The sequence below is a fragment of the Sciurus vulgaris genome (assembly GCF_902686455.1).
Source record: "Sciurus vulgaris genome assembly, chromosome: 14".
NCBI lineage: Eukaryota > Metazoa > Chordata > Mammalia > Rodentia > Sciuridae > Sciurus > Sciurus vulgaris.
Window position 1 is genome coordinate 97,477,234 of NC_136475.1, and position 21,843 is coordinate 97,499,076.

Genomic DNA, 21,843 nt, shown 5'->3' on the forward strand with positions numbered 1-21,843 from the left:
ATGGCTGCCTATCACCTGACCTGGGGCAGTTTCTGTGGGTAGAAGGACACACAAAAGTGTCGTGAATGAAGTGGCAATGAAGTGAAGCCTGCCAGGTGTCAGATGGAGCATGCGGTGCTGAGAAGGCGTGGAGAGAGCATTGAAGGCACCTGTTAGAAGCTCCTAGGGTCAATGATCTAGATTCCTCTCCTAGGACACTAGAGGAGGATGAGTGACGTGAGCCTAAAGTAAACAGAAGAAGTGAAATGATAAGAATCAGCACAAGTCAATAAATTGAAGAGGACATCAAAAGAGAAAATTAACAAAACCAAAAGCTATTTCTTGACAATCAATAAATTTGATAAACAACTCAGGATAACAAAGAAAGGATATGAACTACTAATACTGGAAATGAAAGGGGTCATCACTACTGATCCCACGGACATTACAAGTAAAGGAATATTTGAGGCCCTACGTCCATGAACTTGGTAACCTAGATGAAAAGAAAAAGCTTTGCCCCAAAAGAAAGCTCCAGGCCTAGATGGTTTTCCTAGTGACTTCGCCCAACAGGTGAGGAAGCCATGGTGCCAGTCTTCACGATCTGCTCCAGAAAGCAACGCCAGCAGTACCCTAACCCAACACCAGGCAAAGACACCATGAGAGGGAAAACGACGAACAGTATGTCTCATGAACATAGTTACGCTAGTCCTCTGTGAAACAAACAATGGAATCTAATAGCACTGAAGCCAACAGAAAATCAGCAATCAAGTAAGAAATGTGTAAAAACAATTATACACCATGACCAAAGAAGACTGATTCCAGGTATATCAAGTAATGTAATCATCACAGAAAATGGGTTCGAGAACAAAAATCAACAGATGCTGAAAAAGCAAGTAACAAAATACAACAACCATTTGTGATAAAAACCCAGCAAACCAGGAATAGAGAGAAACTTCCTCAACTTAATAAAGAACATCTACAATATATTTGTAATGAGAAACTAGATGTTTTCCCTCTAATATCATGAATAAAGCAAGAATATCTCCTTTCACTGGTCTTACTAAACTATATACTCAGAGTCCTAATATAATAAGAAAAGGAAACAAAAGGTATAAAGAATGAAAATGAAAAAAAAAATTATCTGTTTGCAGAAGACATGATTATCTATGTAGAAATGTGAATCATCAAAACAACAAAAGGAACAAATGTAAAACCCAAACAAAACTTCCTCAACGATTCAAGAATAAACAAAAGTAAACTGAGTTCCAAATACCAGCAATCAACAACTGAAATTAAAAGCAAAATAGCATCTACCAAATGAATGAATTACTTAAGTACAAATCTGAGAACATATTCAAAAGACTATATAAAGAAAACTAAAATTCCTTCTGATGGAAGGAAATCAAAGATCTGAGTAAATAGAGAGATATCCATGTTTGTGGATAGAAAGACTAAAAGTTGCTAATGCTATTTCTTCAGAACTTGATGTTTAGATTTAGTGCAATCCCAATGAAAACTTCAGCAAGTTACTTTGTGGGTATCAAAAAACTAATTCTAAAGTGTATATATAGAAGCAAAACCCAGAAAATCCATATTGAAGAGAATAACCAAGTTGGCAAAACTGACATATTAATACAACAAATATTACTTGGTGATAAGAAATGTACTATCAAACCAGAGGGGGAAAATATGGAAGAACCATATATTTAAATTCCTGATGCAAGAAGTCAGTCTGAAAAGCATATGTACTGTGTGCTTTTGACTATGTGGCTTCTGGAAAGGCAGAACTGTGGAGAGAGTAGAAGGACAGGAGTCTGCGGGGATGTGGCACTAATGGTTGGAGCACAGGAGATTTCAGGGCAGTGAGACCATTCCAGGTGACGCTGTGATGGTGGACACAACAACCGAGAAGACCAGCTCCTAACCAGGACGGCACGGGCGAGCCGAAGATGTAATAACCAAACATCATGTCTTCAAATGCACATTTAGTTTAATTTCCCAAAATTTTTATAAAACTTCACTTTATGAGAATTTTATGGCCAAATCAAAACCTGCAATCAGTGTAATATACAGTATTCATTTACGTCACACAAGGAAATGCACCTCTTTAGTTACATGCTGGTTCCTGGACATTTCCAACCCCTTTAGAACAATCCAGGCACTGAAGGACCACTGGGGCGGGGGGACAGGGAAGCCGCAAGGTCTGAGGTCAGGGTCCGAGCCCGGGGCCTGGCAAGGCCCTCCTCGCTGCAGGCACTGCTGTGCTCTGCAGAGTGGGGAAGGGAGCGGTGCGCAAGGCATTTCTGCTGCCCACAGGCGCTGCCCTCTGCGCCCCAGCCCTCGACTCTGCTAGGCTGGCTTCCAGGGCTACTGCTGTCAGTGGGGTGGACACTTGTGAACCACGTTTATCTACTTCCTCGATTCGGGAACAAGTTGTGTAAAACTGCAAATGAAATGACGACTGGTGTGCGACATTCTTTTAGAATTACATCTTCATGTTTCTGAAAAGAAGACATTTTAACACGTCATTTTTAAAAACACCAGTGTTCCCTCCACAGAATGTCTGGGCACCCTCGTTCCCACGCACGGCCACCATGTGCCCACTCAGGCTTCTGCCCTTGGTCTGCACAGAAAGGCAGCCGTGAGGGGCTGGGCCTCTTCTGTGGCAGAAGGGGAAAGGCCTTCCTTGTTTCAGCTGCACTGCTCCCACATGCTGGCCCACTGTGTGCAGCCGTTGCCAAGAGAACAGGCCTCGCCCCCAGCCCAGCACAACGAATGGCACACAGGCCAGGGTAGGGAGCTCTGCCTGCCGCGCACAGGTGGGCATCGCAAGGAGCAAGGCCCATAGGGAGACACGCGTGGCCCACAGGAGAGGCCACAGGGAGACACGCGTGGCCCACAGGAGAGGCCACAGGGAGACACGTGTGGCCCACAGGAGAGGCCACAGGGAGACACGTGTGGCCCATAGGAGACAGGCCACAGGGAGACACACGTGGCCCACAGGAGAGGCCACAGGGAGACACGCGTGACGTACAGGAGACAGGCCACAGTGAGACACGCATGGCCTACAGGAGACAGGCCACAGGGAGACACGCGTGGCTTACAGGAGACAGGCCACAGGGAGACACGCGTGGCCTATAGGAGACAGGCCACAGGGAGACACACGTGACGTACAGGAGAGGCCTCAGGGAGACACGCGTGGCCTACAGGAGAGGCCATGGGGAGACACGTGTGGCCTACAGGGGAGAGGCCTCGAGGAGACACGTGTGGCCTACAGGAGACAGGCCACAGGGAGACACGCGTGGCCTACAGGAGAGAGAACGAAGAGGATTAAACCAAAGGAAAACACGCCTTTCTAGATGACGATGTGGTCCACAGGATGAAAACAAGAACAGAGCAGCTGGGAAGGGCTGTCTCCTGGTTCTAGCTGGTCTCTGAATCTGTCCTCTATCCTGCTCTGGTGCCACGCTCAGGCTAGCACTGGCCACAAACCCACGGCCCCGTCTCTTCTGCAGCACACACAGTCACTGCTCTGGTGTCAGACAGACCTTCGCTCAGGAAACACACCTAACGGTCTTTGCCCGGATGCGAAGTCTGCCTGTCACTGAAGAGCTACTGTGAGTCTCAGGGACATCCTTCATGCTAAGAGCGGCTGTCAAGGGACATAAAGCATGTGAAGAAAAGGCCAGTCAGAATCTCCAAGGAAACATAATTCTAAGGATCTATTTTGCAAAAGATTCCCACATCTAGTCCTGACCTGCCAAAATCTAGGTTGGTATAAATACTGTAGAAACTTTCTCATTAATCATTTAGAAAACATTAAATGAAAATTCTCCTTCAGAATTTATTTCAGACGTCCCTGCAGTGCTCAAAATCCATGCTGCCACTGCAGAAAGCCAGGGAAACATACCAGACTCAGCCAGGCCCTAGTGGGAAAGGGACAGGGGAATGTCCACCAGGGGCCTGCGGGTGCTGTGTGAAGGGGCAGCGGGCAGCGTCTCTGCTGGGCAGCTGCATCCTCTCTGCAACAAGGACCGGAGGTCACAGAGCAGCTGGGCGGGGTGAGGAGGGCTGAGCAGACGCTCAGCACCACTGTGGCTGGCACCTGCAAAGAGCCTGCGAGTCCTGTGCCCACTGTGGCAGGTTATGTGTGGGCACCACCTCTGGAGTCTGAATGGGCTTTCGCAGCTCACTGGAGCCAGCCAGAGCCTGGCGGGGTTGCAGCTCAGTGCTTTCTTCCCTGTCGCCACCTCCTCCCCGTGCCGCGGGCAGCCCGGGGAAAGCCGTGCCTCGGCTGCACTGTGGGGACTCCCGGCTGTGTCCATCTGTCAGGAGCACCATGCTCACAGCCCAGCAGTTGCCTTCAACTCAGTGCTTGTTTCTAAGTAGGAAAAACCTACCGAGAAAGTCGCAGGGAAAAAAGTCCTACATCAAGTCCTCACCACCTAATGCTTCATTCAGTGACACGTCTGGAGCCACCGAGCCTGGGCATGCTTGACACGACTGCACGCCTGATGGAGGTCCTGGTCCGGGCCAGGCCTGAGAAGAGGCCTTCATCCTGCTGGTCCAGTGGCAGACATGAAACAGGTGGAAAGTCCTGTCCTGAACAGTGTGTCCTAGGTGCTAGATTTGGTGACGTGATGAGTGTGCACTCCAGAGCACTGAGGATGACCAACAGCCGGCTCCTGCTGCACAGAGTGGCAAGAGCATGCGACTGTGGCCTTGTTGAGTGAAAAGACAAGGCCAGGCCTTCGAGTCATTAGGTGGACACTCAGCCTGAGCTTCCGTGTACGGTCGTGTGCTGATACAGACAAGTTTCAGTATTTGGCTTGGGAATTAGCAGTGTGCATTTCAGACTTGGGAGGGAGGTAGAGGAGGACTACAGACCCAAAGGCAGTTCACCCTTACTGGTGCAGAGGGTGGAGGTCAGAGGAGGGTGGAGATTAGCATCCAGTTAATTCCAGGATGTGTCTGTCGATTTCGGTTTGGCTTGATGGAACTCCAGTAAGACTTCAGAGGAAGACATCAGAGCTGTCACGGCTGGGACTGGACAGTGAGCTGGTGAGCACACGAGAGGCTTTCTGAAACAGCATGGTGAAGATCAACAAACCTGCTTGTCTCCAGTGGAAAGACCCAGAGCTGCATAAGCTCCCAAGTCACATTGAAAGTTAAGAGAGAACTGTTCAGTGCTGCTCAGTGCTATGAAAAGGCAGAGCTCACCGCTGTTGTGAGTCTCCTGTTGCAACGAGAGGGAGGCTTTTACACAACAGACTGGAAAGATGGTGGTGGGGCCGGGAACACCTGTCTCCCCTGAGAGGCTGGAGTTAACTATGTCAGCAAAGCACTTTTCGTTTTCTTTGGAGATAAAAACAGCCAATAGCACAGCACAGAGAATGAGCCCGAAGGTGAACCCTGAACTTCTGCTCAGGATCACGCACCAGGGCTGGTTCACCAGCTGTGACAAACGTACCACACCAATGCAAGATGTTAAATGAAGCAGACCCTGGAGGCGTGGCCGCCAGACACTGTGCCAGGTCACGAACGCTGCCCGTCTGCATTGCTTCACGCCAGCCAGCCACACGGCAGCCCGGGCAAACTGAACAGCACCCTCCCTGACAACCTGTGCACGGGAGAACCTTTTGATGAATTTCAAATGGAAGGTGTCTTGGCAGAAAACAATGAGGTTTATTTAGAACCAACATTGGAAAATTCGTCTCAAGCCTTGATAATGGAGCTGACTGAACACCGGGTCCCTGCTCGAGGTCTCTGCAGAGCCCCTTCTGTTCAGCAGGCGTCGCGTGGACTCAGGACGTCCCCATGAAGCTCACTCCTGGAAACTGGAAGGATGGAGGCGGCCTCAGCCCCAGGCTGGGAAGTGAGTGCGTACCTACCAGACTCGGGTTCGAGAAGAGCATTGTGGAGAGTGCAGGCCACCGTCCTGTTATTGGAGCGGACCTTGATCGAGAGGTGACCTCAAGGGCAGAGACTTTGGTGTCCGAGTTACAGCTCACTGTAAAATCCCGGAACCCCCTCAGCCTCTGAGGCGGCTTTCTGGGGCAGAAACCCACAGGAGGCTGCGGTGTGCCACTGCCGGGTGCATCTGGCTGCTCCAGCTTCCTGCTGGATGGTGGGACATCTCCCCACAGCCTTCCCCAGCATCTTCCCAGCACAACCCCACTGGGATGAGGCCCAGAGACCTCTGTCCTGAGGGGGACAGGCAGTGGGTGATGTGCTCTGCACCACCTGTCTGTCCTCACAACACACGAGTCGCTACGCTGTGCCTCTCGGTCCCTTCCCAATGGTTTTAACTGAAAATGAAACGGAAACGAGGTAGTTGGGTAAACATACCACTTCGTATTGAAAAGGGATACAGGGAATGACCTGGAATATTTTCCAGGGATATATTTCTGTCAACCCCTTTGTCATGAATGCAAACCCTGTAGTGAGAGAAAAAACCTGTTCCAGTGTAATAATTACAAAACCAAAAATAATTTAATTAAAAGATAATTAATGAAAGGCTGTTATGGGCACGTGGGGAGGGCTCTCCAAAGCCACACTGTGAGTCTGGAAAGGTATTTAAAGCCTTAACATGAACAGCAATTCTCCTGTGTTGCCGGGTGCAGTGGTGCACACCTGTAATCCCAGCAGCTTGGGAGGCTGAGGTAGGAGGATCTCGAGTTCAAAGCCAGGCTCACAAAAGTGAGGGGCTAACCAACTCAGTGAGACCCTGTCTCTAAATAAAACACAAAACAGGGCTGGGGATGTGGCTCAGAGGTCAAGTGCCCTGAGTTCAATCCCCAGTACTCCGCTCCCACACACACTAAAATCCTGCTGAGTCAACATCAAGACAAACGAAACACTCTTAATGCTGGGAAGAAATGGTGCCCCCGATGAGCTGGCCCCTTCCTTCTGGTCCCATGTGGGGGTGGACAGTGAGGAGGTGGGAGGAAATTTCAGGAGAACAAATGTCAACCAACTGAGTGTCCGCTTCATTCCCATTAGGAAGCCGGAGCATGTGGGGAGAGCGCACCGGAGCACAGGGGCTCGTGTGGCTGCCTGGACGCTCCTGCGGCCCCGGGGAAGACGCTCCACTCACGCTCCATGCTTCGCCCGAGCCTGCAGATGTCTAGGCCACGGTGCACTGCCCCTCTGTGCTGTGTCTGGCACCATCCCTGGTCCTGGGTCTCAGGGCCTGGCCCACGCCAAGCACACCATGGAACCTGTCTGCACTCGCTCCTGGAATAGCCCCAGGTGATATTGAAGAGCTACCTTCAAATGTGCTAGCTGCAAATAAAATGTGTTATCTTTGTCAATTTAAATGAGATTCTCTTTTCCTGTGTTTAGAAATATTTTCCAAAATAGAAGGAGATACTCTTAAAACATGTGGCAAAGGATTAAATAGCTAGAACACAGAAACAAACCTCAACAAGTGAGAAGCAGTGCAAATACAGAGGCAAGGACAGTGAGCCTGAGAAGGAGAGCCGGAGGACGCGAGGGGCGGCATGGCCGCGGCCAGGCCAGCTGGAGCTGCACGCTGCTGGCAGCGGTCACAGCCCTCATGGACGGCTGTGGGGGTGCAACGTGGCGCTGGGAAACACGCTGCTACCGCTTCCTAATTGGAAACACACCACCACATGACAAAGTAAGGCTAATGTTACTCAGGCCTCGGACACTCAAGAGCCAGGGTGCTCATTCTTCTGGAGAGATCCTAACTGGGCATCGGGTGGCTATGGATGAATATGGATGATGGCAACTGGGAGAAAGTAAACAGCACACTCACGGTGGGTATTCAGAAAGCCAACTGCACCACAAAAGCACACACTCTTACTCGCTCTCCACGTGCTTGGATCTCTGTGTACACACACGTACATGCGGATGGACATGTAAAGACAGGATCCGCAAGGATGCAGCACATGCTCATGGCTGAGAGAGCTTTCTGGAGGTTTCTGGGGTTGCCAATGGGCACACCCATTTTCACTGAAGAACTCTGGACCTTGAGCCAAAATAAAGTTTCCCGCCTCTGAGGCGTTCTTGTCAGGTCCGTTGATCACAGGGACTAGAACCAGCTGACTAGAACAAAGTCTGAGTGAGCAGAGGCTGACCAAGAGGTCTCCTCTGCCAGTGGCTCTTCCCCCGCGGCTTCCAAAGGCTTCCCTGGAGAGCCTCGGAGCTGTGCTGAGGGCATGGAACCATACAGGAGGACGGAAGCTGGGTAACCTGCTCACTGCACAGAAATCCCTTCCTGAACACTCTCCTCGTGGAAGAAATGCATGGGCAAGAACCTTAAGACCACAGAAAACAGTTAGGAGAACCAAGGTCACAGAAACTACAAAGCCCTTCTAAAACCTAACATTTGTCAACACAAAGTACAGCCAGTCCAACTAAGAGAACATCAAGTGCAACAAAGATGAAGCCTCTGGAGCAATTCTGAGAAAGTATCTGCTGTTTAACATTTGTATTTTACAAAGTTTCAATTTTTGTTGAACAAAGAGCAATTTCAGACAGGGGATATCCCCAAACAGGGCTTCTCAAAGGGGACAGAAGGGATGGATTAGAATAAAAGTAAACAGCTGTTAGTGAAAACCCGATTGCAGTCAAGCCGACCTGGGTGCGAGCGTGGCGGGGGGAGCACCATGTACAGACGAGCAGAGCTCAAGTTCCCTTCCAGAGTCACAGGACAGCGACACAAAGACAGAGGAGGCAAACCTGTCTGCTCCTCTGCTCCAGACGCATGGCTCCTGGGATCAGTGTGCACCTCAAGTCAAGTTCAATTTCTAGAGACAAAAGAGGCTCAGAGCAAGTTTCTGTAAACTGTTTTTATCCTCGTTTTATGACATCCTTTACCTGCGTGGCCAATGCTCATGCACAGACTTTCCTGAGCCACACGATGGTCACAGACCAGACTGTAGGTGAGACAGGTCTGAGAAACCAAAGCTGCACCACCTTTAGGGGTCCTCTGGGGACCCAGCAAACGCCCTGCTGATGAAGAGATGTACACAGCAGGATCTGCACCCCTCCCAACGGCTGGGTTCAGTCTGGCAAGAAGCGTGTGCACTGTGGGAAGCAGCTCTGGGGGACATGTGGGTCCTGAGGCCTAGGACACCCAGGAAGCAGGAGCAGGGATGGCCCCCAAGAGAGTGGAGAGCAGGGTCAGCAGAAAGGGGTGGGCTGGAGAAGAGAGGGGACAGGGCAGGGCAGCGGGCAGAGCACCGGGCAGGTGCCTCTCACCGTCGGAGGCTCTCAGGTGCCCCAGACCTCCAGGCCTCAGCCCCGGGCTCTGAAGCTGGCTGGGCTCACTGTCCTCATTACTCTTCCAGATGGCAGGTCAGACTTCAGTGCTGAGTGCCAGGAACCAGATCTGACTGTGCTTCAAGGGACTGAAGTGACCGATGGGATGTCGGAAACAGTTCCTTTCTCAGATGAAAACGACGGCATGAATTTTACACTGTTCATCACGTCTTTTTACGAATGTTCTGAATGAGTAAAAATCATGCCCAATATTTACATGAAATATATTAAAGCTCATTCATAAGTTATTTATTTGTTTGTATTCCTGTACCCTCCTTTTTAAAGCATATTCTAACGACTCACTTTGCTTATATATTGCAAGCTAAAATGAAATGAATGAATCAAATTCTTACATTTATGCTTGTTATTCCACCAAACGAGAAGAAAAATTAGTAAGCATTCCATGTAATATTGTGGATGAATGTCAATACACGTTAGCTCAAGTACACGAGTGATGTATGTCTCCTCTGTAACTGGAATTAACTGCTTCGTGATGCACGGCTGCTGGCTTCTCCTCATCTACACCCCCAGCGTCCAGTCTCGGCAGAGCAGCAAGGCTCCGAGGCCTGCGTGTCCCGCAGAAGTGGCCTCAGGAGGCCTTTCTCACAGGAGGCCTGTTCCCTCCCCCAGATGCTCTGTGAAGACGACCTTGAGCTCAGCCGTTCTCAGGATGCAGAACAGGACGTCCAGCTGACTCAGGAAGCACGGGCTGCTGACATCGGGGGGCAGGCCTCCCAGGAAAGTCTGCCTGTCAGCCCACTCTTCCTAACACCTGTCCTGAGCATGGGCAGCCGAGGTGAGTCGCCGTCAACCTACACCACTTGGGCGGAGGGCGAGAGCCAGGCTCCTCACAGCAGTGGCATTCAGGGACCTTGGGGCTAAGCCCCAGGAAGAGGGGCCCGCAAGCTCCAAGCACTGAGCTTTGTGTGACACTCAAGAGAGGAGGCAGGGGCAGGGTCGGGAACAGCAGGCAGACTGGAGGCAACTTACGTTTTCACTGCTGAAGGAAAGCATAGCTGTTCCTTCTGAGAAAAGGCAGAACCGCTGCCTCCTGCTAGCGCTCCCAGGCGAGGCTGGCTGAACAGAAACGTCCTGACCCCTGCAGCCACACCCTTAACCTTTCCTGCACCTCTGTCAAACGGGTCAGTGGCTCACTCCTCTTTTGGGCTAGAAGTTTGCAATTGCCGTACCGTTAAAGATGAGCCTCAAAAGGTTACAGGGTATGAATGAGAAAGAAAGAAGGCATCCCCAGGGATACCACTCAAGTCACATGCTGGGACAGTGTCCTGGAACCCCAGAGATGGCTGTAGCTCTGGGGGGGGGGCAGGAAGGAGCCCTGGGGTTACACATGGAGTGGATGAGCTTCAGGGGTGGGCACACATGAGACCTACTCATGGAGACAGAGGACTGTGGGTCACAGGGAGAGGACCATAAGGCCCGGATCCCCATGATGGCGTCTTCCTGACCTCAAGGTGAGAGCAATGTCCTGAGGTGCAGGCTCCTGGGGAGGAAGGCCCTGGTCACCCAGCAAGGTCCCTGAGGAAGCTTGTTGAGCCCTCTGCCCACTATTTCCCCTGTCGGCAAGGTGGGTGGGGCTGTGCTTCCAAAAACTCTCTTTCCTGGGCTGGATGTGGTCTTTCTCGCCCTGCCTGAATACAGGCTACGAGGAAGCACAGGACCCTGGGTGGACAAGTCCTCTCACAGACCTGGGTTCCAGTGCCCCTGCTGAGGTGGTGCCAAAGCCTCTGACACCCAGTTCACCTGGCTTGCTGCTCGGAATCCACAGCCTGCTTCAGAACAATCATTTGGATTTGTACTCTTTTTAGTATTAAAACTCATCTCTCTCTTTTCTACAAGGTGTAAATTCCTTCGGTCAGAAGGAAGGAACACCACAAGACTGGGAGCCTACCTGGAATAAGATGAACTCCCTGTTTGTACAAATAGGTGAGGACATACCCTTCTGTCACGAGGGACTAAAAAGAACAAATGAAAGAGGTGCCATGGTGCAGCAGGAGAGGAGAAGTGACCTCTAGTGTCCGGCAGCACAGAGGGAAAAAGAGGTCGATGACTATTAATTGAATATTTCAAAATAGCCAGTGGGGAGGGTTTGAAATGTCACCAACACAAGAAATGATGACTGAGGCAACGAGCAGTCAATTACCCTGGCTGATCATCACACACTGTATACACGCACTGAGATGTCACACTGTACCCCATACACACGTACACTATGTCAATTAATAATAAGTCTAATGTAAAAAAAGAAGGAAGAAACAATTCTAATACTAGTGCAACTAATACACCTGCTTTTCCCACGGGGTGCAGTGGAGGTTTGCAGTCCTAACGCCGTCAAGCTGCAGGGTCCCAGCAGGTGCAACAGGTCGGTGCAGGGGGTGTGCCAGTGTGTCCTGTCTAGGTCGGTGCAGGGGGTGTGCCAGTGTGTCCTGTCTAGGTCGGTGCAGGGGGTGTGCCAGTGTGTCCTGTCTAGGTCGGTGCAGGGGGTGTGCCAGTGTGTCCTGTCTAGGTCGGTGCAGGGGGTGTGCCAGTGTGTCCTGTCTAGGTCGGTGCAGGGGGTGTGCCAGTGTGTCCTGTCTAGGTTGGTGCGTCTACAAAATTGAGTGCGGTCACTTGATGGCTCAGGCTTGTCGCTGGGCTCCTGGTTGATTAGGCAAAGTGAGGATACCCAATTACGCGTAAGTCAGGGCCACACAGAGGAATTACTTGAAATGCGCCTCTTACCCCTGCGCCCAGGGTACACGTGCGGGTAGTACTCGTAGTACAGGTCGGGCTGATCCAGATTTCTGAAGGGCTCAAACTCCACTTCGGCATTCTGGAAAAGGCCCAGCTTCACCAGCAGGGCCAGTCTCACAAACCAGAGCTGAAAGGCAAGACGCGTCGACAAACAGGTTATGTTCACATGTCAGCTCCCCAAATTCCTCATCCTTAGCAACCTGCTACCAGAGCCTGTCTTCTAATATATCAGAACAAGGGCTCCCTTTCCACCTTTGCAATCTGCACACTTACATATTTTTACAGAAATACTCTGGAGCTCACAAACATCAATGTCCATGATCTTATTAGATTTAATTTACGCTAATGAGCTTTCTAAGCAGGGCACATATGCTAAGCACCACACCAGGTGTCAGCAGGTGAAAGATAGACCCTCCCAGAAAGGATGCCCAGTGCTAGGGCTGGGGTCATGGTGGGGCACGACATGGGTAAGTGGGTGTGCTGAGGGCAGTACTGAAGGACCAGGGCTTCAAGGCCAGAGGCTGGGGAGGGGCCTCAGAGTGGGCCGTCCCTGATGCTGGTGAGCACAGAGCTCCAGGGTGGCAGAATGCAGACCCAGGTAGGAGAATGGTGGGGTCTGAGTTGGAGCAACAGAGGCAGAAACCTGCCGAACTGAAAGTCCCTTGGAGATGACTCAAGTTGATCTCCATTCACTGATGAGAAAAAGGAGGCAAGTGGATAAAGGAAATAGGGGATATGTATTCCATGAAATGCTATTTAAATTAAAAAAAGGTAATCCTGCCCCTTGCAACAATACACACGAATCTGGGAAGACATTATGTCAGGTAAAGTAAGCCAGGCATAGGAAGAAAAATACTGTGTGATCTGCATGTGGAACTTAAAACTTAAATTCATAGAAGCAGAGCAGAATGACATCCACCAAAGGCTGGTGGGAACGAGGGGCAGTTAGGAGGAGGAAGTTATGGAACAAGGGACTGCGCTGCTAGCTGTGTGCGGCACACTCAGAAGAGCACAGAATCTGTTCTCAAAACACAAACAACCATGAGAGCATAAATGTCAATTAGAGTGACTTGACCATTCCACAATGGATACATCTATCAAAATAGCAGGCCATACACTGTGAATATATCAACTCTTATCAATCAAAAATAAATAGCTAAATTTATTTATTTATTTTAATTTGATAGTAAATCTATTTAAATTATTTTTCTGAAATAAGCTTTGAAAACCAAATCCAAAATCAAGGAATGAGGTCTGAAGAAGCAACCACCCAGGACCTACAGCAAGCAAGGGGAGAAGACAGGTCTCAGACTAGTGCCTGTGTTCCTCTCTGGGCTGGAGCCATCTGCAGGGTGAGGAGCCTTGTTGAACCTGGGGTGGCAAGAAGCTGCTTCCAGCCTGCGAACAGGAAGGCAAGGCCATCTACGGGTGCTGGGTGGAGGCGAGTCGGAGCCAAGGCACCCTTCCAGCGAGGGCCTGTGCTGGGTGGTGCTGGGTGAGGCACAGAGGGAGGGGCCAGCAGGGGCCAGGAGGCACAAGGGCACCTGAGGCAGGCTTGCCTGTCCTCCCCAGCCCACACGTGCAGGCTCCTGGCATGAAGTCATCCAAGAGGAAGGAGTCCACCTGCAAGAGCTGGACCACCAGCCTCCCCACAGTTACCCCCATAAGCTCTTCATAGCTTTGCAACATCTGGTGATGAGTCAGTCCTGTGGAACCCCAGGAAGTTAGGATTAAAGTTAAAAACTCCTACCTGGGTGTGGTGGCTCCAGCAACTCAGGAGGCTGAGGCAGGAGGATCTCAAGTTTGAGGTCAACCTCAGCAATTCAGTGAAGCCCTAACCAATTTAGTGAGACTGTCTCAAAAGGGAAAATAAAAAGGGCTGGGGATGGCTGAAATAATGTATTGTACAAATACTCGTATATAGTATTTTGTGTTTGTGTTTTGAGAACACAAAATCTACTCTCTTAGCTATCTACAAGGGTTCAACACGTTATTTGTCCCAGTACTGCAAAAAACAGAACACTCCCCAGGAACAGTGAGAACCGAAGCACTCCTGAAGCTGCTCTTCTTCGCTGTTTTTTTTAGGGTACTGGGGATTGAACTCAGGGCACTGGACCACTGAGCCACACCCCCAATCCTATTTTGTATTTTATTTACAGACAGGGTCTCACTGAGTTGTGTAGTGCCTCACTTTTGCTGAGGCTTGCTTTGAACTCACGATCCTCCTGCCTCAGCCTCCTAAGCTGCTGGGATTACAGGCATGTGCCACTGTGCCTCGAAGCTGCTCCTTCTTGTTTGACGAATGCCCTTCCAGTCACAACCCTACTCTGGAAATTCTGTTTCAGGTTCTCCCTAATCAGGGCAGCTACACTTGCTCCAGGGAGAGCATACAGTGGTGGAGCCCACTTCCCATGCCTGGCAAGCCTTCAGAGCAACTTGGTTTCCGTTATAGTACAGAGCCCCCTGCCCGCCTCAGGCGAGGCCCAGGCAGCACAGAGGCCGATGCACAACAGGGCTGCGGGAGACTCCAGCTCACGTGGAGATTAAGCTCAGGACAAGGAACACAACGCAGCAACTGAGGGGTGGAGGTGCGCTCACCTGCAGCGAGTCTGCTGTGTGACTGGTGGGCAGCCCACTCTTGCCGTAGCCTTGGCCGTGAGCTGTGAGAAGGCGTCCGCACAGGTCGACGGCAGCCCTCCAGTTTCTGCAGCTCTGTAAGACACGAGGGGCTTGTGACTAAAGGTGCACCATGGGCAGGCTGGGAGCAGCTCCACACAGCCATCAGGAATGGGGCAAGGTCGGCCAGCGCCCCGTCCACCTCACACGCACAATCACCAACAGAAGGGCCCGTGGAGGGACGGCTCCAGGTGACCGTCCCAAACCTCTGCAAGTTACTACCTGACAAAACATAGCCTAACTGGACGGCTCGCCCAGACCCCAACCTGTATGGCTGATATCCTTTTAGCAAGATGGCTCTATCTTGCAATTTCCATCAGTTTAAAACCAATAATTTAATTTAATGCTATGCATGGGATACATTTATTTTTATGTGCACAATGTACACGGACCATAAAATCAGGGCTTCCAGTGTTCAGTGCTCGCTCCTATTAGCAGCATGAAAGAAATCAATGCGTCACGCCAAGACAGTGGGTCCTGGCCCAACCCACACAGCCTACTTTCTTGTGCTTGTGATGCTTCAATGTGGGCCCCTAGGGGCTGGAAAGTGGCTGACCGCCATACACCAGCTCTTTTTTTGGGCTCATAATATTTCTGCTCCAGCTAGTAGAGGAAGCAGGGCTGCCAGGCAAATGAACAAGGGAGAGAACGCAGCACGCTCCCAACAAGCAGTCAGCAGGCACTGCACCAGCACATGCCCACCTAGCAGGATGGGCACTGCACCAGCACACGCCTACCCAGCAGGACGGGCACTGCACCAGCACACAGTCACCCAGTAGGACGGGCACTACACCAGCACACAGTCGCCCAGCAGGACGGGCACTACACCAGCACACAGTCACCCAGCAGGATGGGCACTGCACCTGCACACGCCCACCCAGCAGGACGGGCACTGCACCAGCACACAGTCACCCAGCAGGACAGGCACTGTATGTGCACACAGTCACCCAGCAGGACATGCACTGCACCAGCACACAGTCACCCAGCAGGACGGGCACTGCACCAGCACACAGTCACCCAGCAGGACGGGCACTGCACCAGCACACAGTCACCCAGCAGGACGGGCACTGCACCAGCACACAGTCACCCAGCAGGACGGGCACTGCACCAGCACACAGTCACCCAGCAGGACGGGCACTGCACCAGCATGTGCACACCATCACCCAGCAAGAGTAGGAAACAGTTCAAGAGAGCAGGTCAAGGACCCTGAAGGCAGAGGGAGCCTCAAAGGACAGAGTGAGCCTGAGCAGAAACGAATCCACGATGGCTGGTGCCAGATAGTGAGAGAGTGAAGAGAAGCTGGAAACGCTGGGCCATCCTCGAGGGGCCATACTTGTCCCAGGGGCAACAGGATGCCAGGAAGTTGGCAACACCTGCACCAGAGCATGTGGCCCGGCTCTCCATCCTCTAGCTGGTGCATGCTCCTGCTGGCTGGCAGATGAGTGTAAGTGCCAGGATGCAGAACGTGGGCCCTACTAGTGAAAGCCCGCTTTCCACAGAAGGGGTGCTGCAGTCCTTTCTTGGGATTCCTGAGATCTCAATGAGTCCCTCCTAAGGGCTGAGGGGGCTGTCGGACCGCGCGGGATCAGGGTCAGATGAGTGTAGGAGCTGAGGCCACTGACCCCACCTGATGGTGTCAGCACATGCAAGCGCCTAGTGCAGGGCCAGGCATGAAGCTCGCATGCAGCGTGAACAGTGCATTTGGCCCCAAGCTCTCCCATGCACACCAGGATGCCCTCCCTTGCTGTCAGCGAGGCCCAGCACCTCTCCAGGGGAGGACCTCTTCTTGCTGTCCTACGTGGGTGCGGGGGTGTGCGCACACACCCTTTGGCCAGACTGTTTATGAGAATAGCAAGTGGCTTGGGCTGGAACCTCAATACTGCCTGGCTGCCACTGCCCCACTGGCCTGAGGCAAGTGGGGTCAGAGTTCATGTCTTGTGCTGAATGGATGCTGCTGTTTATCCCTTCACCTACTAAAGTAAGTCTGGGTTGCCTTTCATTTTGGACAGTCATGAGTCAAGCAGCAACCACATGCAGGTTGGGTGTGGACGCATGCAATTAACTTCATAGGTGAAGCACCCAGCAGGTAATGCAGCGGTTTCCTTGCTGGACGTATGGTAAGAACACTGCTTTCAAAGATGGCAGCCCCACTTGGACTTCCCGCCAGCAGTGAGTGAGCATGCCCGCCACTCCAGGTCCTTGTATGCGTTGCGTGTCAGGGTGCTGGTGTGCTCAGGCTAGATGTGTCTTCCTGTTTTCTCTGGTAAGCTTCCTCCTCTCTGGCTCCGTGCACTGAGGGTGGGCCCCACTGCCAGTCTGCCACCAGCCAGCAGGGTGCAGACAGCAACGGACCAAGACTCAACGAGGCGCCTCAGGACGTCTTGTACTTTTCTTTCTTCCTTTAACGTGAGGACACTGCCACGCACACATGCTGCCAGGCTCTTTGCCACTAAAGCTGCTGCTTCCTCTGAGTGCCTGCAGCTCCGGGAACAAGACAGAACCTCTGGTCAACTGTGAAGAGGACACTGGGCACGTTCCTCCCGACTGTCCCAACTGCAGCAGAGCACTCAAGAAATGCAGGACTTCCACGTTCTGGTTGACAGCTCAGGAGTATTTTTAGACTGGTTAAGATAATTTACTAAAATGCTTTCCAAATGCTGTCTCTAGTCTAAATTTCAATGCGATAATCACTTTATGTAATGTAAGTGGCTGTGCATATTTTCTCTGCATTGCAAATGCAGAGGAGTGGGAGGGAAGACCTGCCAAGTTGTGCCCTCTGTGCCTATCCGGGATCCCATACCTCTCGCCTCAGCTATGCACCTTCCCAGCTCCCAGGCCCGCCATTCTGGCTTTGCCTGTTGGTGGCACTTGATCATCTGATTTTTTTTCTAGGAACACAGGGAAATAATTGACTTGTGTACTATACTTTTTGTTTTCCTTAGTCTGCTCTGATTTAATCTCAGTTGTGATCTTCGGGGACTGTTCTGTGCATCCAGAAGAACCTGCACTGTACTTACGCCCACTTCCCATGGGTTTCCCACCACAGTGAATAATGTACCATGAAGTAAATGGCTCGAGGTTCTTGCTTTTCTATTAAAGCATTATGATTATACGTAGTAGTGGGCTCATCCTGACAAAAATCATACATGCCAGGAATTTGATCTCAATCCCTATCCCCTTCCCCACTTCTCTTCCCTTCTTTTTCCTATTCTGCTCTGCTGATCTTCCTCTTACTCCTATATTTTTTATTTTGGTACCAGGGATTGAACCCAGGGCACTCAACCACTGAGCCACATCCCCAGCCCCATTTTAATATTTTATTTTGAGACAGGGTCATGCTGAGTTGCCTAGGGCCTCACCAAGTTGCTGAGGCTGGCTTTGAACTCTTAATCTTCCTGTCTCAGCCTCCTAAGCCGCTGGGATTAAAGGCATGCACTGCCCCGCCTGGCCTTTACTTACTTTTGATTGATGCTTTCTGCATATACATAATGGCACTTGGCTTAAACTGAGACCTGGGGCAGACTTCCCTCAGGAAAGGACCTACACCTGGGACAGGTATGAACTGGCCCAGGGAGCTGGGCTGGGGCAGCAGGGGCAGGGGGCAGGCAGTGAAGACGGGCCACATAGGAGGGTGTGGCCTGTGAGAGGGCAACGCAGTAGGTAGGTGAGGTGAGCTGTGCTGCATTCACCAGCCTCCCAGAACACTGGCCACAGGTGACACGCGTCACATTGTGAAAGCACCAGACCCCCGAGCGATGGGTGAATGTGAGGGGCCCAGCTGAAGTAAGAGAAGCAGCGGACAGGATGTCTGGCCATCTGCAAGCAGCGGGGGTGGGGTGGGGGGGGGGGAGGCAGTCCCGCCAGGCGCTCCTAAGTTCACGGGAGGCCTGTACTTGCTGTGCACTGCCTGTGGCTTTGTGCTTGGCTGTAGTAGAGATCTGAGCAGCGCAGCCAGGACGCCTAGAAAACGCCGGGCTCTTTTACAGAAAATGCTGCTGACTCTAGGTCTAGGCCACTGCTGTTGGGGGACGGGCATGGACCACAGGCACAGGGCCCGACTGGCCCATGACAGGAAGCACAGATGAATTCAGCACAAGGGGCGTCACAGAGAAGGATAACTACAGAGGTACTTACACGTCCCCGCACACAAACGTGTGACACCCTCATACACACACACCCATGTGCTCACAACATGGCCATGTGGCTGGGGGAGAAACTGCCTGCTGAGCCTTGTGCAATGAATGTGGGGTGCAAGTGGGTGTGAGAGCACGGCCTGCCAGGAGGGTGTCCCACGGCACTGGCCCTGGTCCTGGGGGGAGCCCTGCATGACACTGGCACCCCAGGTGGAGGTGCTCAGGAGAAATGGAGCTGGCCAGGAAGCAGAGTACTCTCAGGCAGCTACAAGGCTGGGGGTGGGCAGGAGGATGGGGTGGCGTCCAGTGCCAGGATCCCCAGTGCTCTGAGGGTGGCAGGACAGGCTCAGACTGGCAAGTGCTGCAGAGTGTGCCGCCCTGCACAGGGCACTGCAGGAGAGCTGAGGGCCACATGGCCACGCTCACCACCTGGAGGGACTGAGCTGGAGTCCTATGTGGTGGCGGCAAATATCGTCACAGTGCTGGAAATCAATGGCAGACATCCTTTAGAACAATTCAACTTCTGATAAACATCTCTGAGAAAAATGTGAGAGGGCGCCTAGTGTTCTTTGGAAGCACCCTGTGGGAAAGGGGCCACTGAGCTGGCTTAGTGGAAAGGTGCAAAGAAGGGCCCAGTCTGGCACAGGAGTGCAGGGCACGAGGCTGGGCAGGATGCCGCCCGTACAGCGAGGATCTGGGAGATGCATCCAGGCTCTGGAGGGCAAGTAGGTGTCAGTTCTGGGAACGCAGAAGCAGCAGCAGGTGGGCCAGCACCTCTGCAACACTGCAGTCCGCTGGTGACGCTAACGCGGCTCGCTCCCCTCGTCACAGGAATGGCAGAAGGTAGGAAGGGTCGAAGCAGAAAAGAAAGCGACCATAAACTGTGACACGTCTCTTAGGTATCTTCCTGATCTTTCTTTGAGCGAGTGCTGTTCTGTAGCTTTAAACAGTCTTGCATCCTCAAATGTTCTCAAGACATGATTTTTATTTCTTTTCTTTTTTTGGAGACAGGGTCTGGCTACATTGCACAGGCTGGTCATGAAGTCATGGGCTCAACTGGTTCTCCTGCTTCAGCCTCCCAAGTAGCTGGACTACAGGCATGCCCCACCATAGCCAGCGCCTTACACCGTGAGTTCCAATGACTGCAGGAGAGTAAGCAGCATCAGTGTAGACAGCGCACCGTCTGACAGTCTGCTCTGGATATCCGAACACGTGCCAGCTTCTCAGAAACTGAAATTGATGTTGTTTTTTTTTTTTTTTTTTTTTTTGGTGCTGGGGATTGAACTCAGGGCTTTGTGCTTGCGAGGCAGGCACTCTACCAACTGAGCTATATCCCCAGCCCTGAAACTGATCATAATCAGAACACCATTCAAGAGTTGTGGGTTTTCCTTGGCTGGTCATGTGTCACTCTCCTAGCATTGTCCAAAAGCTCTGAACCAAGTTTTCTAGGACAGCAGTGGGAGACTCAGAAAATGTGACCTTATTCCTTTGTCACTGCAAGGCCAAGTTGTCACAGGATAAAGGAAATTCAGATTACATTCCCTTGAGCCCAAGGACTCAGCTTTTGACTACCACAAAGGGAAGCAGTATGAGAAGTTATAGGATGGAGAAGTTCTAGCTGAATAATAGGGGACGCAATGGTTAGAAGAGTAAAAGCCAGTTTTTGGGAATAAAACTTTAGGTTTAAAAGTTAACAGAAACCATAAATATTAATCATTAATTTGTACCAATACCCATCAAAGGCCATAATTTCAACTATGCAGAAGTGTGGGGGTGTTTTTCTTCTAGGAGGGTCCTTGGGAGCAGAGATAACTGCTACTTGTGTGCAACAGATGAATGACACCCTCTGCACACAGCAGGCACTTACTAAGTGCATAGCACAGCCTGGCACACCTCCCTGTTTTCTTCTTCACTCAAGTCCTGCTGGTGTCCTGCACGAACAGCCCCGTCAGGCCCTGTCAGGCTGCATCACCAGCTGCCTTGCCCACCTGTGTAAAGGCACAGGGAGTTCTCACTAACCGGAATGGACCACCCTGGGCTACGGCCACAGTGCAGGCCCAGGAAGCACAGTGACACCCACCATTCAATGGGCTTCACCTCTGAGTCTCGTGGCCATGCCAGAGCTGGAGATGACGGTGCAGCCCGTCCTGCCTCCAGGCTCCCTCCCCTGTTGCCTGTCTTCCCCTCCCAGGGGCTTCTCCAGTCACAGTCAAGGGCTCCTGGTGCTGCGCCTACCTTCCAGTCCATGGCAAAACCACTCACCCTGCACCCCAGAGCACATGTTCTGAGTGCCTCCAATAGATGGGGTTCAGTTCTTGGGGATAAAAGAATCTTAGATAACAATGATCAGTAGTCCCCAAAGGTGAACATTATCCAGAAGCTACTCCTTAGTATATAATTTTATGTGGGTCTGAGGGTGGTGGTGATGGACTGGAAAAGACACTGAAAATGCCCCTGAAGGGCCCCAATGGAGCAAGGGTGTGGATGTGGTGCGTCAGCACGCTGCCCCAGCAGAGGCCCAGCCTGGCCCAGTCTGCTCGTGTGTAGGTGTGGTGCTGGACTGAACTCAGGTGTGCTCTGTCTCCAAGGTCATCCCAGTCCTTTTATCAATTTTTTTTGAGACAGGGTTTCACTATGTTGCCCAGTCTAGCCTCAAACTCCAAAAAGCAAATTCTCTTGCTTTAGCTTCCAAGTGGCTGTGAATTCTAAAAGCCAGCACGCATGGCTCCAACCTTAACTTTTAATTAGGACTACATCCTGTCCCTCCACTGGGTAAGCTCCTTGGGGCAGTGGCCTTGTCCAGGGCACTGCTGTTCAATTTCTGAAAGTATTTCATCACTGTACGTGTATGACACTCAAAGAACTGTGGAGCAGATACAAAATTCACAGCATAAGGAAAGTCAGTAAGAAATAAAATAATAAAAGCAAATGCCTCTGGAAGCCTAAGAAGTCAGAAAACCATTTACAAAGAAAGAAGGCGATGCTAAAGCACGTGCACGCATGTTATTGAAAATCA

General features: G+C 51.5%; 1 protein-coding gene across 1 annotated transcript in view; it reads right to left on the bottom strand.

Moving 5' to 3' along the window:
* The window catches only part of TRAPPC12 (trafficking protein particle complex subunit 12), a 64,828-nt gene that overhangs the window by 24,820 nt on the left and 18,165 nt on the right, over positions 1 to 21,843 (bottom strand). The window contains exons 4-5 of the mRNA XM_079110621.1: positions 14,617 to 14,730; positions 12,007 to 12,145 (exon numbers count right to left, since the gene is read on the bottom strand). Coding sequence (XP_078966747.1) covers positions 12,007 to 12,145; positions 14,617 to 14,730 — 253 coding nt within the window. The remainder of the gene's footprint in view (positions 1 to 12,006; positions 12,146 to 14,616; positions 14,731 to 21,843) is intronic.